At 46.2% G+C, this 16,584-nt stretch overlaps 1 protein-coding gene and 1 pseudogene across 1 annotated transcript in view; both read right to left on the bottom strand.

The window, feature by feature from the left end:
• Positions 1 to 16,584, bottom strand: part of LOC132885528 (obscurin-like) — a 607,458-nt gene that overhangs the window by 584,547 nt on the left and 6,327 nt on the right. The window contains exons 2-3 of the mRNA XM_060920272.1: positions 1,263 to 1,370; positions 17 to 49 (exon numbers count right to left, since the gene is read on the bottom strand). Coding sequence (XP_060776255.1) covers positions 17 to 49; positions 1,263 to 1,293 — 64 coding nt within the window. The 5' untranslated portion in view covers positions 1,294 to 1,370. The remainder of the gene's footprint in view (positions 1 to 16; positions 50 to 1,262; positions 1,371 to 16,584) is intronic.
• LOC132897908 (U2 spliceosomal RNA) lies at positions 13,690 to 13,900 on the bottom strand (annotated as a pseudogene).

Raw genomic sequence — 16,584 nt, 5'->3', positions numbered from 1 at the left:
AATGTAGATAAATCACCTGTTTGCGTACAGTGGATGAATCCAGTCAGCACTAAAGTTCAGGAGAGAAACAGAAATTACAGTTTCATTTAGGTATAAAACAGTTGGGGTTTGCTGATGGAGGAAAATAATGAACAATAGGGTGGTGTGATGTGGCCCAGTGTGACGCAGGTGTACTGTTACCATCCCAAAGTAGATTATTTTCAATTACTGTACTCTCTGTCTTGGAGAGTTTAATTCCTCTTATACCAGACTAATTTGCCATCAATTACAAGTTGAAGTTTCTTAATGAATTGCATGCTGTACTTTTCAACTTTTCAGTTTAGTTCCTGTTACTGCTGATGCTATAGCTGCTATAAACAGTTGTTCCTCTTTCACAGTGTCTGCTTTTTAACACTTGAAGTTTAAAAAAAAAGTGTGAGCAAACTTTCATATAAACCTGTGATAAGCCTGCACTCATGTGTCGTGCAGAGCTGAAGTTTTATTTAAAACAATTCAAATCAGTCTGTGCCCGATAGACTCTCATGATCTTAAATCCCCCAATAGATTTATTCAAATCAGCATCTGTTCTGATCTGATGTTGAAGACGGTGCCATGTCTCGATGAATATAAATATCTCACATTTAGAAATTCAATCACTTGATTTCCTGTCTGCTTGGCACAGTCGCCTACCTGAGGCTAAGACCTGCAGAGTTTTATAGTGTATCTACAAGAGCAACTTTCTGCACTTTACAGATGATAAAGTGCAGAAAATCTCTCCAAATAAATGTAGAATAAAGTATAAAATATGAAATCCTAAACTGACTCCCAGTGCATAACAGCAGTTAAAAATATTAGCTTTAAATATTCTGCACAACTGAGACACACCAGGATGCAGTTGCTGAAAATAGTGTTTGTTTAATTATTATTTAATATCTCATTCTCATCTCATTATCTCTAGCCGCTTTATCCTTCTACAGGGTCGCAGGCAAGCTGGAGCCTATCCCAGCTGACTACGGGCGAAAGGCGGGGTACACCCTGGACAAGTCGCCAGGTCATCACAGGGCTATTATTTAATATTTGCCTTATAAAATAAATTGGGTCGGATTTAAATGCACCACAAAACAGCAGAATGCACTGTTCACGTTAAATTCAGTTTCAAACCTTAACTACAGACAAATGAAATAATCACACAGAACCTGATGACAGGACTCTCAGCCTGTTAATTCAAAACTTAATTCACCACCAATCAGTGTAATGAAGACACACAGAGAACATTTACTCACAGAGCATCACACAGAGTGGACGGAGCTCCATCCTGCCCTTCTGATGACTGACTGAATGACTGAGTGAACGTGTAGCATCTGTGTTAAAGACTTGAAACTTCCTGTGTTCTTTAACACCAATCAGAGAGGGGGTGGAGGGGGAGAGGGTGCCATTATTAGGATTCATTACATACAACACATTTTCTCCATCAACACAATATTTTCACCACTCATGATCCGCATTATGTGCATTATAGCAATGGTATAAGAAGTATCTCTCCACATACCCAAATATAATGGGGGAATAAAACAATAAGTACTGAAAGAGGAAGTACACACACACACACACACACACACGCCCAAAGAGAGAGAGAGAGAGAGAGAGAGAGCTGTTGTGGTTTCTGTACTTCAGACTAAAAAGTCTTGGTGTTGCTGTCAGTAATAACAGCAACTGATCAGCAGTAAGGAACATTTAGGTGTGATGTGTTTTTTGAGCCTAAAGTTTAAGCAGATCATCAGTTTTACTGTTAGAGCTGTGAATAAAAGGCCTGAAATGAGTGATGTGAATTATTAACTTTCTCCAAAGGAGCAAATATATCGTTTCATTCACAGTCTGATGGTGTGAATGTTGCTGTCAGACAGGACACAAGTGAATAAACTCAGTGTGTCCTTTATTCAGGGCAAACCAATGATCTTCACCATAATTAAAAACAGAGGTCAAAGTACAGGAAGGCAATATCACAGTAAGTAGATCCATACTCCAAATAAAAAGGCAGGTACAACACACAAAAACAGATTTTCACAGAAACGGGGAACTAAGGCTCACTATTGCACTAGTAAAGCACTCATGGCACCGAACCTCCACTGAGTCTCAGGATTTTCCTCCTTTTTGCATCTTGATTACTGTTAACAATTTTCACTAAACTATCAAATAAAATATCCAGGTCAGGTGAGCACAGCACTGGACTCAAAGCTTTTGTGTTATTGGGCTTCAGTTTCTGATTAATTCTACTTACTGCCCGTGGATGGTATGGACACATTTCGAGTTATTTCCTCTCTGAGCTCTCTCTGTTGAGATGCATTTATTGGTGGCACAAAGTAACGCATCATCAGTGAGATAAGATGCTATAAATGTGAAAGTGACATCTAACATAATGTTCACCTTTCATTATGAGCTCATCTCATTGAGTGCTGAAAGCCATGGCACATGCCACAGAAACCAGCAGTAGTAGGACATGCATGTGTGACTCTTTTAATTTTGACTTTACTGAGAATGTGAAGCACAGAACATTTCCTCATTTCTCACTGGTTAAAGACACACAGCTCAACTAGAATAGAAAGCAAACCACAAGAACATTTCATCTTTTAACTGCTATTAACTGGAAGTGAAAGTCACTTATTTGCTGAAGAATAGATAAAAGACAGAAAGATAATCTCTTTATATCAGAATGTCAATTAATCACAATGTTCTTTATAAGATATGAAGTTATGGTTAGTATTTTTTTTAATGTAAATCAGATCGCAAATGACTGATGTGAGCCTGTGAATCAAAACGTCAGTCAGTATTTCTCCAGAAGCAGATTGAATATAACAGGCCTAATTTCCTGATCTGTTTTTGCTGTGTATGAGTCATTTCTTCTGTTAATTAATATAGGAATCTTCTAAGTCATGAAAGGGAGACTTTCCAAAGTTAGCAAGAAGTCAAATCTCATCTCATTATTTCTAGCCGCTTTATCCTGTTCTACAGGGTCGCAGGCAAGCTGGAGCCTATCCCAGCTGACTACGGGCGAAAGGCGGGGTACACCCTGGACAAATCGCCAGGTCATCACAGGGCTGACACATATGCCGCTTTTCCACTACAAACGCGGCTGAGTCGGGCTGAGCTGTGCCGTGCTGAGTTGGGCTGAGTGGGGCTGTTGGGATTGCATTTCGACTACAACCGCACTGAACTGTGCTGGCTGGAAGTGGGTGGACACATTGGGTAGAGTTAGCGAAAGTGGGTGGACGTCACGTGATGTCGTTAATCAGCGCAAACAGTGACATCAGTGAGCTTTTAAGCGGTAGTCTCACGACCCGAATAGTAAACAACAAACATGGAGGACATGGAGTCGTTAGTGTTGCTGGTCTTGGTGCTGTGGCTTGTTGTCACCGACAACGCCAACAGATACTGCCAAGAGCGTATAGATGAGGTGAGGCGCATAAGGCTTCAGAAATTCTCGTAATTCGTAATTATTCTTCTTCCGGGTTTGCGGTGTTTACAGATCCCAGCGTGCTCGCGGGGCGTGTGTGGGCATGTGAGGACACTCCTCCTCACCAATCAGTGCACAGGGGAGTGTCTGCTCACGCCCCTAGCCCCACTCGGCTCAGTTTGGCTCGCTTCAGCCCCACTCCAAAACCGTGCGAGTTTTAGGGGCTAAGCAGGGCTGAAGCGAGCTGAGTCGTGCTGTTCTTTGGTAGTCGAAACGCGAGCTGTGTCGGGCTGAAGTGAGCTGAAAAAGGGTAGTGGAAAAGGGCCAATAGACACAGACAACCATTCACACTCACGGTCAATTTAGAGTCACCAGTTAACCTAACCTGCATGTCTTTGGACTGTGGGGGAAACTGGAGCACCCGGAGGAAACCCACGCGGACACGGGGAGAACATGCAAACTCCACACAAAAAGGCCCTCACCGGCCATGGGGCTCGAACCCGGACCTTCTTGCTGTGAGGCGACAGCGCTAACCACTACACCACCGTGCTGCCCCTGAAGTCAAATCAATGATTTAAAAAAAAAATAGTGAGGATGGCTTACCCTACATTCACACTAAACACAGTGAGAGCGTCAAAACCATGCAGCACATCTTGGGCAGTGGGGCGTCAGAATAAAGTTGAAGTCAAAGCAACTTTCTGGTAATGAGCTATGACGTTGTTCAGCAGCAATGGCATCCTGAGAAAGGAGGATTATCTAGAAATACTAAGCAAGTATCAAAAGCAAAACTCCAAAGTTGTAACAAAATGGCTTCAAGACAACAAGGTGATATTATTGGAGTGGCCATCATGAAGCTCTGACTTGTATTTGTGGCCTGAACTGAGAAAGTGTGTCCAAGCTAGAAGGCCCAGAAACCTGACTGAGTTGCACCTGTTCTGTCAGGAGAAGCAGAAATCCTAGCAATGTTTGTGGAAGGCTACCTCAAGAGTTTGATTCCTTTTCAGCAATTAAAAGATGATGGCACAAAACACTGAAATAAAACCAAATGTATGTAAACTTGACCTACTGAAATTTATCCATTTCCTGATTTAGTAAATAAAGGCTGAAATTAATCCATGTGTTTTTGAAATGACCTCAAATGGAAATAGATACCCTGATCAACTTAATCTGTAAAGTTGTGAAACTTTAGATTTTTAATGTCTTTAGCCTTGGGTAGATTAGATTAGATTAGATAAAACTTTATTGATCCCTTTGGGTGGGTTCCCTCAGGGAAATTAAGATTCCAGCAGCATCATTACAGATAAACAGGGAAAAGAAATAGAGAAAATTTATTTTAATTTATCTTGAAGTTAAGTATTTACATATACAAATATATAAAAAGAATAAGATATGGGGAAGAGAGGAAGAGGGGGAGGGGGGAAGGTGGGGGGGGTAGGAGAGACATTGCACTTTATATTGCACATTGTCCGGTATTGCTTATTGTTAGGCTAGGCTACTGCTCCTTCCCGTCCTCTGTCCTCCTGTTACCCCTTCTCCCCCCTAGAGAGGAGTAACAGGAGGACAGAGGGGGTTGCATGCAAAACTTGCAGTGCATGCAAAACTTGCAGAAATTAGCTGGTGTTCCTATTAAAATGGCTTTTGAATATATATTTAACTATTAATATGTTCACTGAATGTTAGATTTTATTACATCGTGTTTTTCAGGGCTTGACAGCAGCGACATGGTGGCTTTATATACGTCTCGTTTAAGTATTACGAGTTATTGTCCCTGCAACCAAAATAAGACTTTTGACTTCTCTGTGTATCACATGATTGTCTGTTTGCCTCAAGCCTTACACTTTTATGTGCACATGTTCACAGCAAACGCAGCAAGAGTGTTAAAATTCATTCTGGCTGCCCTGCCAACGACACTGTCGAAGTTTGTGGACACTGTGACTTTGATGCTACCACCCCCATGCTTCACACTTGGGATAGTGTTCTGTGAATTAAAATGTCTTACATATAGGGCTAATCATTATGGCCAAACAGTTTAGTTATTGTTTAATCTTACCAGAGAACACTTCTCCAAAAGTTACAACACTGTCTGGCTTTTTTTCTGCTGGCCTTAGAGTACGGACTTCTCCCTTTTGTGACAGTCTTTCAGGCCATGATGATATAGGACTCTTAATGACAGCTCTATTTTACAAAATTTAATACCTAATGTCTGAAACTCCTTTAATAGTTCCTTTGTTGCTGTCTTGGGGTCCGGTTGAACTTTTTGGACCAATGTTTGTTCATCCCTGGGAGTTAAAATGTGTGCCTCTTTCTTGAATGATGCAGTGTCCAGGGCCGTCGACAGGGGGGGGACAACCGGGTATTTTGTCCCGGGCCCAGGCATGGGGGGGGCCCAGAACTGGTCCCTCATGAAGATGCCATTAATCATTCTGTTTCATTTCAAAATGTGTTGATTTGGGCGAGAAAAATGTGCTATATTTGCATTCAATGAATGATTTCTGGTTCTTTTGCCTTTATTGTCTTCGAAAATAGATTCAAGAACCCACTGTAGCGGAAATAACGTGTGGGTGGAGCACAGAAGACGGCAGGACAGAGATCAGAGTGAATATCAGGCTGTATTGCCGTACTTTTCAGTCAGACACTTCAAAAGCAACACTCGGAGACTCGCACACACTCTGTAGTCTCCGCTTGGGAAGCTCCCCTCCGCTCTCACTCTCCCTCCTTAAATAGGGCGCGGTTTACTGGGGAGAACACACAAAACACAGGTTAATTACACTCAGGTGTAGCGATTCTGCCACTTACCTTCCCCGACTCCGCCCTCCTGTCACAGACCGGTGCTTGACCACGCCCCCGCTGCCACATACCCCCACCGCCCGACTCAGGCCGGGCGCCCGTCCGGCCCGCAGCCGACTCCCCCCCCCCCCCCCCTTGACGGGAGAGGAAGTCCGCCACAACCATCTGCGCCCCCGGCCTGTGGACCACCTTGAAGTTGAAGGGTTGGAGTGCCAGATATCAACGGGTGATCCACGCGTTGGCATCCTTCATGCGGTGGAGCCACTGGAGGGGCGCGTGGTCCGAACAGAGGGTGAAAGAGCACCCCAGCAGGTAGTAACGGAGGGCAAGGACCGCCCACTTGATCGCCAGGCACTCTTTCTCGATTGTGCTGTAGCGCCCCTCACGCACTGACAGCTTTTGGCTGATGTATAAGACTGGGCGATCCTCTCCCTCCACCCGCTGGGACAAAATGGCCCCCAGCCGTCTGTCCGACGCATCCGTCTGTAACAAAAAAGGGAGAGAGAAGTCAGGGGAGTGCAAAAGTGGCCCCCCACACAGTGCAGCCTTTACCTCAGAGAAAGCCCGCTGGCACTGCTCCGTCCACTGGACCGGATCTGGTGCCCCCTTTTTAGTGAGGTCAGTCAGCGGGCTGGTGACGTCCGAATAATTAGGTATAAACCTACGATAATAGCCAGCCAGCCCCAGGAACTGTCTCACCCCCTTTTTGGTCTTGGGCCTCGGGCAGGCCGCAATCGCTGCTGTCTTATTAATTTGGGGACGCACCTGCCCGTTACCCAAGTGGAAGCCCAGATACCGTACTTCCACCTGCCCAATCGCACACTTCTTCGGGTTGGCAGTTAGCCCCGCCCGCCTCAGCGACCTAAGGACGGCCCTCAGGTGTTGCAGGTGCCGCTGCCAGTCATTACTATAAATGATGATGTCGTCTAAGTAAGCGGCCACATAGGTGGCGTGTGGCCGGAGGACCCGGTCCATCAGCCGCTGAAACGTAGCGGGCGCCCCAAACAGCCCAAATGGAAGTGTGACGAACTGGTGTAAGCCGAACGGTGTGGAAAAGGCCATTTTTTCCCGGGATAATGGAATCAAGGGGATCTGCCAATATCCCTTCGTCAAATCCAGTGTCGAGTAAAAGCGAGCCATGCCTAGTCGATCGAGCAGCTCATCAATACGAGGCATTGGGTACGCGTTGAATTTAGACACCGCGTTGACTTTTCTATAGTCCACGCAGAACCGGACCGAGCTGTCGGCCTTGGGAACCAAGACCACTGGGCTGCTCCAGTCACTGTGGGACTCCTCAACGATGCCCATTTCGAGCATGGCCTGAAGTTCTTCCCGAACCACCTTTTTTTTGTGTTCGGGTAATCTATAAGGATGGCTACGCACTACCACCCCCGGGGGCGTCTCTATGTGGTGTTCTATGAGGTTGGTGTGACCGGGCAGGGGCGAGAACACATCCGAAAACTCGGCCTGCAACTGAGCGACCTCCGCGAGTTGGGTCGGGGACAGGTGGTCTCCACAGGCGACCGGAGAGGTACGAGATGCCAATGACCCTTTTTGGACCTCCGGCCCCAGCTCCGCCTTCTCCGGAACTACCGACACCAATGCCACGGGGACCTCCTCGTTCCAGAGTTTCAGCAGATTGAGGTGGTAGATCTGTAGTGCCCCCTCCCTGTCCATTCGCCTAACCTCATAGTCGATGTCCCCGACTCGCCGTGTGACCTCAAAGGGTCCTTGCCACTTGGCAATTAATTTGGAGCTCGACGTGGGCAACAGGACGAGTACCTTATCTCCCGGAGTGAACTCTCTAAGGCGCGTGCCCTTGTTGTACAGGCGGGTTTGCCGTTCCTGGGCCTGCCGCAAATTCTCCTGAGTTAGGTGGGTGAGTGTGTGGAGTTTTGCGCGCAGATCCATAACGTACTGAATTTCGTTTTTGCTCTGTGAGGGTCCCTCCTCCCAATTTTCCCGCAGTACATCTAAGATGCCGCGCGGCTTCCGCCCATATAATAATTCAAACGGGGAGAACCCCGTGGAGGCTTGGGGGACCTCTCGCACTGCAAACAACAAGGGTTCGAGTCACTTATCCCAGTTACGTGCGTCCTCACTTACGAATTTTTTGATAATATTCTTGAGGGTGCGATTGAACCGTTCAACTAAACCGTCCGTCTGTGGGTGACACACACTGGTGCGGATCGGCTTAATGCCCAGTAGCCCATACAGTTCGCTCAGTGTTCGTGACATAAACGAGGTGCCTTGGTCAGTCAGAATCTCTTTCGGGATTCCAACCCGGGAGATAACGTGGAAGAGGGCCTCTGCAATACTACGTGCTGAGATATTGCGAAGAGGCACCGCTTCCGGGTATCGCGTTGCATAGTCCACCAGAACCAATATAAAGCGGTACCCTCGTGTTGACCGATCTAATGGCCCGACGAGATCCATCCCAATTCTTTCAAACAGGGTCTCGATTAATGGTAGGGGGCGCAAGGGCGCTTTTGGAATGACCACTGGATTTACTAACTGGCATTCGTGGCACGCCGTACACCACTTACGGACGTCGCTGCAAATCCCCGGCCAATAGAATCGGGCCATTATCCGGGCGAGTGTCTTATCCTGCCCGAGGTGTCCCGCCATGGGATTAAAGTGAGCCGCCTGAAATACCAATTCCCGGTGGCTCTTTGGAATTAACAACTGGGTGACTCACTCCTTTGTCTGAGTGTCCTGCGTCACTCGGTATAACCTACCCTTCAAAATGGAAAAATAGGGGAAGGACGGGGTGGCATTCGGCTGGAGCGTTTGACCATCGATTACTCTCACTTGGTCAAACGCGTGTCGCAGAGTCTCGTCTCGCGATTGTTCCAGTGGGAAATCCGCGAGGGATTCCCCAATAGAAAGAGGAGGGGCCGGGGGCTCCTCACTCTGTCGTGGAGATGACGTAAACGGCTCTGCGACCGCAGCTCCAGCCAAAGCGACACCGGGACCCTCCCCTGACAACTGGCAGGACCCACTCTTTACTAGGCATGCCATCAACCCCCAAAATTCCGGCCAATCAGTCCCCGATCAAAGAGTGGGTAAGGCGAGGATTAACCGCCGCCTTCACTATCGATTTTTCCCCTCTGAAATGTATGTGGACTGACACCAACGGGTAGCTGTGAATATCCCCGTGCACACACACCTTCACCCTTTGTGCTCCCCCCAATGCCTCGTCTTGCACCAGGCTTTGGCGGATCGAGGTCTGATTGCAACCTGAATCCACCAACGCCTGATATGTCGCCCCTTGTACACTTACTGGTATGCGATACGCTCCGGCCTGATCGAGGGCAGCCTCTGGCGCGTTGGGGATCCGCACCACCACCCCCACTTCCATCGCTGCACACTGTTGCTGCAGGTGGCCCGGTTCCCCGCAGCGCCAGCAAACCGGCCCGGGCCTCCCCTCTGCAACTGTGTTCTGAGGCTCACTCACCTGAGGGGGGGGAGAGACGGACACAGAAGGGAGAAACGGGAGGGCACCACGGGTGCGGCGGGCCGGCATTCCGTGGTGGGGGAATGGGGCGAGGACAGGACACGGGAGGAGGGGGAAGAGAGAGAGAGAGAGAAGACGAGAGAGAAGACGATGTCATCCGTTGTCCTGCCGCCGGGACAGCCGCCAGATGATCCTCCGCCAGTCCTACGGCCTGATCCAGTGACGCCGGGCGGTGGCACTGGACCCACTCCGCGGTTCCGGTGGGTAGGCGGGCGATGAACTGTTCCAGTGCCACCTGGTCGATGATTCCCTCGGCGTCGCGATCTTCGGCCCTCAGCCACCGCCAGCAGGCATCCCGGAGCTGCTGGCCGAACGCGAATGGGCTGCCGACTTCCTCCATCCGCAGCGCGCGGAAGCGCTGGCGCTGCTGCTCCGGCGTGCGCCTCACGCACTGGAGGACAGCCCGGCGAAGGTCGGCGTAGGCCAGCCGGCTGTCGGCAGGGAGCTGTAGTGCGGCCAGCTGCGCCTCTCCCATCAGGAGGGGGAGGAGGCATGCCGCGCGCTGCTCCATCGGCCACCCCGAGGCTTCGGCGACCTGCTCGAACAACGCGATGAAAGCCTCGGGGTCGTCCTGCGGGCCCATCTTGGTCAAGGTGAGGGGAGATGGGCCCGCAGCCGGGGCGCTGGTGGACCCCGCCGACACGAGGAGACGCCGGAACGCCTCTCGATCTTCCTGCTGAGCCAGCACCAGGGCTTCGAAGCGGCGCTCCTGCTCCTTCCGGAGCGTGATGAGTGCCTGGTGCTGGCTCTGCTGAGCCGTGGCGAGGGCGTGAACCAAGTCCACGAACGGGGAGGATTCCATGGGGCTGCAGGACTGGTGCTCCACCTCTCCCGGGTTTCGGCACCACTGTAGTGAAAATAACGTGTGGGTGGAGCACAGAAAACGGCAGGACAGAGATCAGAGTGAATATCAGGCTTTATTGCCATACTTTTCAGTCGGACACTTCAAAAGCAACACTCGGAGACTCGCACACACACTCTGTAGTCTCCGCTCGGGAAGCTCCCCTCCGCTCTCACTCTCCCTCCTTAAATAGGGCGCAGTTTACTGGGGAGAACACACACAAAACACAGGTTAATTACACTCAGGTGTAGCGATTCTGCCACTTACCTTCCCCGACTCCGCCCTCCTGTCACAGACCGGCGCTTGACCACGCCCCCGCTGCCACACCCACCTACCACCCCTAATGCAGAAATGGTTTGGTCTTTGATTAAGGCGCCAAATAACACGGCACTATTCCATCATAACGCTTCAACAATAAGCGTGCGAGCCCATTTGCCAACATGCACAAGTCAGGAGCAAAGAAAAGAAAAGAGAAAAAGAGATGAAGAAGCCAAGAGCCTCAGGGGCTCACTGCATAGATATCTTAGAAAAGATTCAGATGATGCAGCAGGTGGTGAAGGCAGTGGGGCAGCTGAGCCAGGTAAGACACAGATAACTTTTTTCCAGCCCCGTAATGTAACCCCAGCACGTGCGACGCGCCATTCATAATTATAAAGTAGGGGATAGCAGGGTACACTGAGTGAACACTGAAATGCACAGGGCATTGAATTATTTCATAAACATATCGGTTTAATAACACTGTGTTGCATATATCTCAATGAAGCAAAGAATAGCACATTGGCCCGCAATCATATCCAAATGTTTTAGGCACGCTTGCTGAGCTGCGCTGAGCTGGACTCCGGTTAGCTGAAAGCCCGTGGAACGCTGCCTCTTGTTAATTAAACCTTATTTTGTTGGAAATCATCCCATGTAGATACGACGGCATGTGAAATTGCCAGCTAGATAGAGTTTAATGTAACGAATGGGCTATAAATGGGGTGTTTTGAGGTTAGTCTGTTGCAAAACATTAAACTTTCGCTTAACCTGGATACTCTTCAAACAATTCCCTTGCTCAAGTGAAAAATGATAGGCCTGTATGAAAAGCACAATTAATGAAAGTAGCCTAATAAGCCCTAAATGAATAAAACAACCTCTGTTTTATTGTTGTTGCTTACACGTTAAGATTTTGAAATCTTCTCGGTCCAGTTCTATATCCAGGGAACGTTGTAATCCTTTTGGTTTATCCGTAATAAATGTGTCAGCCCCCAGGTCAGATAGGCTAATGTTACGTGGTTGGGAGGGTGTCATTTTTTTTGTAACATTCTAAATCGAGTACGGAAAGGACGTTTATGAAAAACAAGACAAAAAAATACACTGAAAAACTCACTGTACACATCACTAGTGGTGATGCTTCTATGTTCAGATTTTGGGAAAGCCATAACTCCGTTCTCATTGAGGCCCAGTTCCATCCCGTAACAATTATTTTGGTTTATCCGTAATACATGGAATTTCAGCCCCCTGGGCAGATGATGTAACGTGGTTGGGAGAAGAGCGATGGAATTCCTACTTTCGTGTCTCTGGTTGGGAGTGTGAGTATGTGTGTGTGGGGGGCACTCAGATTATTTGGGGGGGGCCCACTCAGATTATTTTGTCCCGGGCCCAGCCAAAGCTGTCAAACGGCCCTGGCAGTGTCTATGTGGTCCCAAGACTTTTTCTGTATTGGACTGGATTGCATTGTACTGTATTACGCTCCTAAGGGCAAACCAAACTTGTGCATTCCCAGTAACCCCTAATTATGACAACTGGCCAAACAGAAGCTTCTCAAATTCATTACATCAATTTCTGGAACCTTCCAGACGATTTACAGAAACTGTTAACTTGGTGTCAATGTTCGGCTCTTTGGAATGCTTATATAGCGAATTTCAGCAGAAATAAACGTGTCTTTTAATCATTTGTTTTAAAATGACCTCTGATGTAAACAGAAGTAGATGGCCTCATTGAGCCACCGAAAGAAATGTATAGTAACCTGAAATGTACGGAGCTGTGAGATTGAATGGTGTAGGTTGTATAGGGAAGCTTTTGATCCCAACTCAAACTATTACAGGTAGCTATTGTAATTTGATATAGCTTTTATTTCACTTTTTGTATATGAAGTGATTTGGTTATCTAAAACTCCTGCTTTTCTGTTTGTTTGGGAGATCAGACTTATGGGTATTGTAGTAATGTGAGAGCACAGTATTCCACAGACTCCAGAGACCCTCCCTAAAGCCTTGGGCATAACTGATAATCTTTGCACTTTTCACATTTCAAAACATACCCACATTTCTGAATGGCTGACAAGGATTCTGGGTATTAAAGTACATGCAACGGCAACATTATAAGCTGAATAATATTAATAAGCTGAATGCATTATTATTATTATTATTATTATTATTATTATTATTATTATTAAGCACTTTACACTGTCCCATTTTGGCCTGTTGTATAAAATGTCTACTCGATACAAATGAACAAAAATTTGGAAAAATCCAAGTGTAATTGACTTCCAGTCAGTCATTGAAATTGAGCACATTTTACATAAAGCCAATCAGCACTAATTAAACCTCAATCATGTCTGATCATGAAGAGGAGAACACAACAAAAGAGCTGCTGCTGTTTGGAAAAAATGTTGTTTATTTCTGGAAATTTCAGGCATCATGCTTAAAAAATACAAGCTTAAAATTAATTTTCTATTGCTTAAATTACTTAACTATTAAATCTAAAAAAATGCCAATCAATGTATTAACATATTATTGAACAATTATGAACTAAAATGTCAATTAAATTAAAATGTAATGTTTAATAAAAAAAACAGGTCATATATATTATGAATAAAAATATACTGTGTACATTTTAAGAGTATTTGACATTCTTTGATTTTCTTTGACAAGTGTATGGAGGTTAGCTTTATTACTAAATCTTATTTTGTTTGCAAACAATGTTGCAAGGAAGGAAACCAGCTAGAACATGAGATGAACACGTACAGTATGTGCCAGCAAAGATTTCCTCCTGCAACACAGCTCCTGCTCAAGTGACTGGAATCAGTCCAGGATTTTTTTTTTTATGATGGACACAAAAAGAAAAGAGGAAAGCACAGAGGGATGCGACAAAAACTTAGAGAGAGGAAAACAAAAGTTCCACTTCCAACCATTATTCTCTCAAATGTTCAATTGATGAAAGGAAAAGTGGATGAGCATGAAAGAAACATTAATTGCTTGTACAAATACAGGGAAGCTTGTGTTCTCAGATATTAAACTGATAAGAACAGATACTACACTTGATCTTAGCCAAAAGGCCGAGAAGCGATAACTTGCTGTGTGTAATGGCTTTAAGTATACCACTTCCAAATATTAAAATCCAGAAAGGTAAACACAGCTAGACTCCAGCCCCAACAGCTGGATCCTTTTGAACAGAGACGTCACCGTGTGTGTGTGTGTGTGGGGGGGGGGGGTTTCCATGCTACACTATCATCACATGCCTGCACTGTCTAACACTACTGATTAATTACCTTACTCACGCCATACATTCATTTTGTAAATATTTCTATTTTCTTTAAGTAAATTAATTAAGATCTTCAATCTCTGCCCTTGTCCTCCTTCCTTTGTTGTGATTTGTGAATCAGTCGGAACACTAAGTAATAATAATATAAAATGAGGTCCTGCCGAAGAGTGGAGCTTCCATTCAAATGAAAACAAACATGCAACAGATGATGCACTTTGATGTGTTTCAATTTCAGTTTTATCACGAGAAGATACATTTCTCCAAACTCACATGTATAATATTATTCTTTTTCTTACTGTAAACTACAGTGTGCTTTTAGGATTTATAGCAAAATGTTTTGAAACCAAAAGAAACTGTGCAAGCAGACCACAGTAGGTGCGCTTGCACTGCTGTGTGTCGGACAGAGTGATCAGCAACACCAGGGCTCCGCAAGGGACTGTCCTTTCTCCTTTCCTTTTCACTCTCTACACCACTGATTTCAACTACTGCACCTGCCACCTCCAGAAATGTTCTGATGACTCTGCAGTGGTTGGACGTATTACCGGTGGTGATGAGAGTGAGTACAGGATGGTGGTGGACAACTTTGTCACGTGGAGCAGGAAGAACCACCTACAGCTCAACGTGATGAAGACAAAAGAACTGGTGGTCAATCTGAAGAGAATTAGGGCTCCGGTGAGCCCTGTTAACATCCAAGGGGTCAGTGTGGACGTGGTGGAGGAATATAAGTACCTGGGGGTCGTACTTGGAAAATAAACTGGACTGGTCCAAAAACATGGACACCGTATCCAAAAAGGGCCAGAGCCGTCTCTATTTTCTGAGATGGCTGAGGTCCTTCAACATCTGCTGAACGATGCTGCGGATGTTCTATGAGTCTGTGGTGGCCAGTGCCATCCTGTACGCTGTCATCTGCTGGGGCAGCAGCTTGAAGGTGAAGGACACTAACAGACTCAATAAGATCATCAGGAAGGCCGGCCATATTGTAGGTGTGGAACTGGACTCTCTGACAGTGGTGTTGGAGAAGAGGACACTGTTTTTATTTTGGACAATCTTAGACTGTCCCATACTTGCCAACCATCCCAATTTCGCCGGGAGGCTCCCGATTTTAGCCTCTGCCTCCCGATCGTATTTGTTAAAAACTGGATAATCTCCCGGTTTTGGGAAATCCCTACTGCCAAGTTAAAAATACTCCCGCTTATGTCCAATCAGAATTGCATGAGAAACACTGCTGACGGCAACTGATTTTTAACCAATCAACGAACAGAACAACAGTCACTTCCGTAATGTAGGATTCACTGAGGCTGTCCGACATTTTTTCAAGCATTCATTCATCATGGCCACTAAACCCAAGACCAAACGGCAAAAATCTCATCTCATCTCATTATCTCTAGCCGCTTTATCCTGTTCTACAGGGTCACAGGCAAGCTGGAGCCTATCCCAGCTGACTACGGGCGAAAGGCGGGGTACACCCTGGACGAGTCACCAGGTCATCACAGGGCTGACACATAGACACAGACAACCATTCACACTCACACCTACGGTCAATTTAGAGTCACCAGTTAACCTAACCTGCATGTCTTTGGACTGTGGGGGAAACCAGAGTACCCGGAGGAAACCCATACGGACACGGGGAGAACATGCAAACTCCGCACAGAAAGGCCCTCACGTTTCAGTGTGCTTGAACCTGGACCTTCTTGCTGTGAGGTGACAGCGCTAACCACTACACCACCGTGCCGCCCCGGATTATATTTATCATCTTGAAATGTTTTTAACTCTTGAGAATTTCTTTTTGCAGTTGAGTTGCAGAAATTTTAGCATCAGCCGTGGTGGAAAAAATGATGCCAAAAATGATCCCATTTCAGAAACAAACTGTACAACTTCTAAAGTGTTTCATGAAATTTTGCATGACAGAAAATTTGTTTGATGAGTGTATTTGAATAGTGTGATTGTGTCTTAGTGCTATTTTGAATTTATGTTTGAAAGTTTTAAGTGAAAGTTTACAAGTGAAATTATAAACATTCTTCTAAAGCATCACTTGTGTTATTTTCTGTGGGTCTCTGTATGTATACAATATTCAGGCATGAGATTTTTCAGCTCAAAATCTGATTTAAGACTTCCCTTTCATTGTTATTATATTAAAATTCAAGACGAGTATTATTTCAGATTTTTCACTCTGAGCTCTCTCATGCCTGATACATGAATCCCATAACCTATAGTAACTGATAGAACAATATCAACAATTCAAAAACTCTTTTAATTGTATAAATTTCAAATGGTTTGCAACTACACCACCGCGCCGCCACGGTGGTGTAGTGGTTAGCATGGTTGCCTCACAGCAAGAAGATTCCGGGTTCGCGGCCAGCGAGGGCCTTTCTGTGTGGAGTTTGCATGTTCTCTGCGTGGGTTTGCTCTGGTTTCCCTCACAGTTCAAAGACATGTAGTTAGGTTGACGTGGGACAGCCTTAGGCTGAGGTGCCCTTGAGCAAGGTACCT

Source organism: Neoarius graeffei, chromosome 1 (assembly GCF_027579695.1).
Source record: "Neoarius graeffei isolate fNeoGra1 chromosome 1, fNeoGra1.pri, whole genome shotgun sequence".
Lineage (NCBI taxonomy): Eukaryota > Metazoa > Chordata > Actinopteri > Siluriformes > Ariidae > Neoarius > Neoarius graeffei.
Note: the sequence above shows the minus strand (reverse complement) of the source record. Positions and strands in the feature narration are given on the sequence as shown.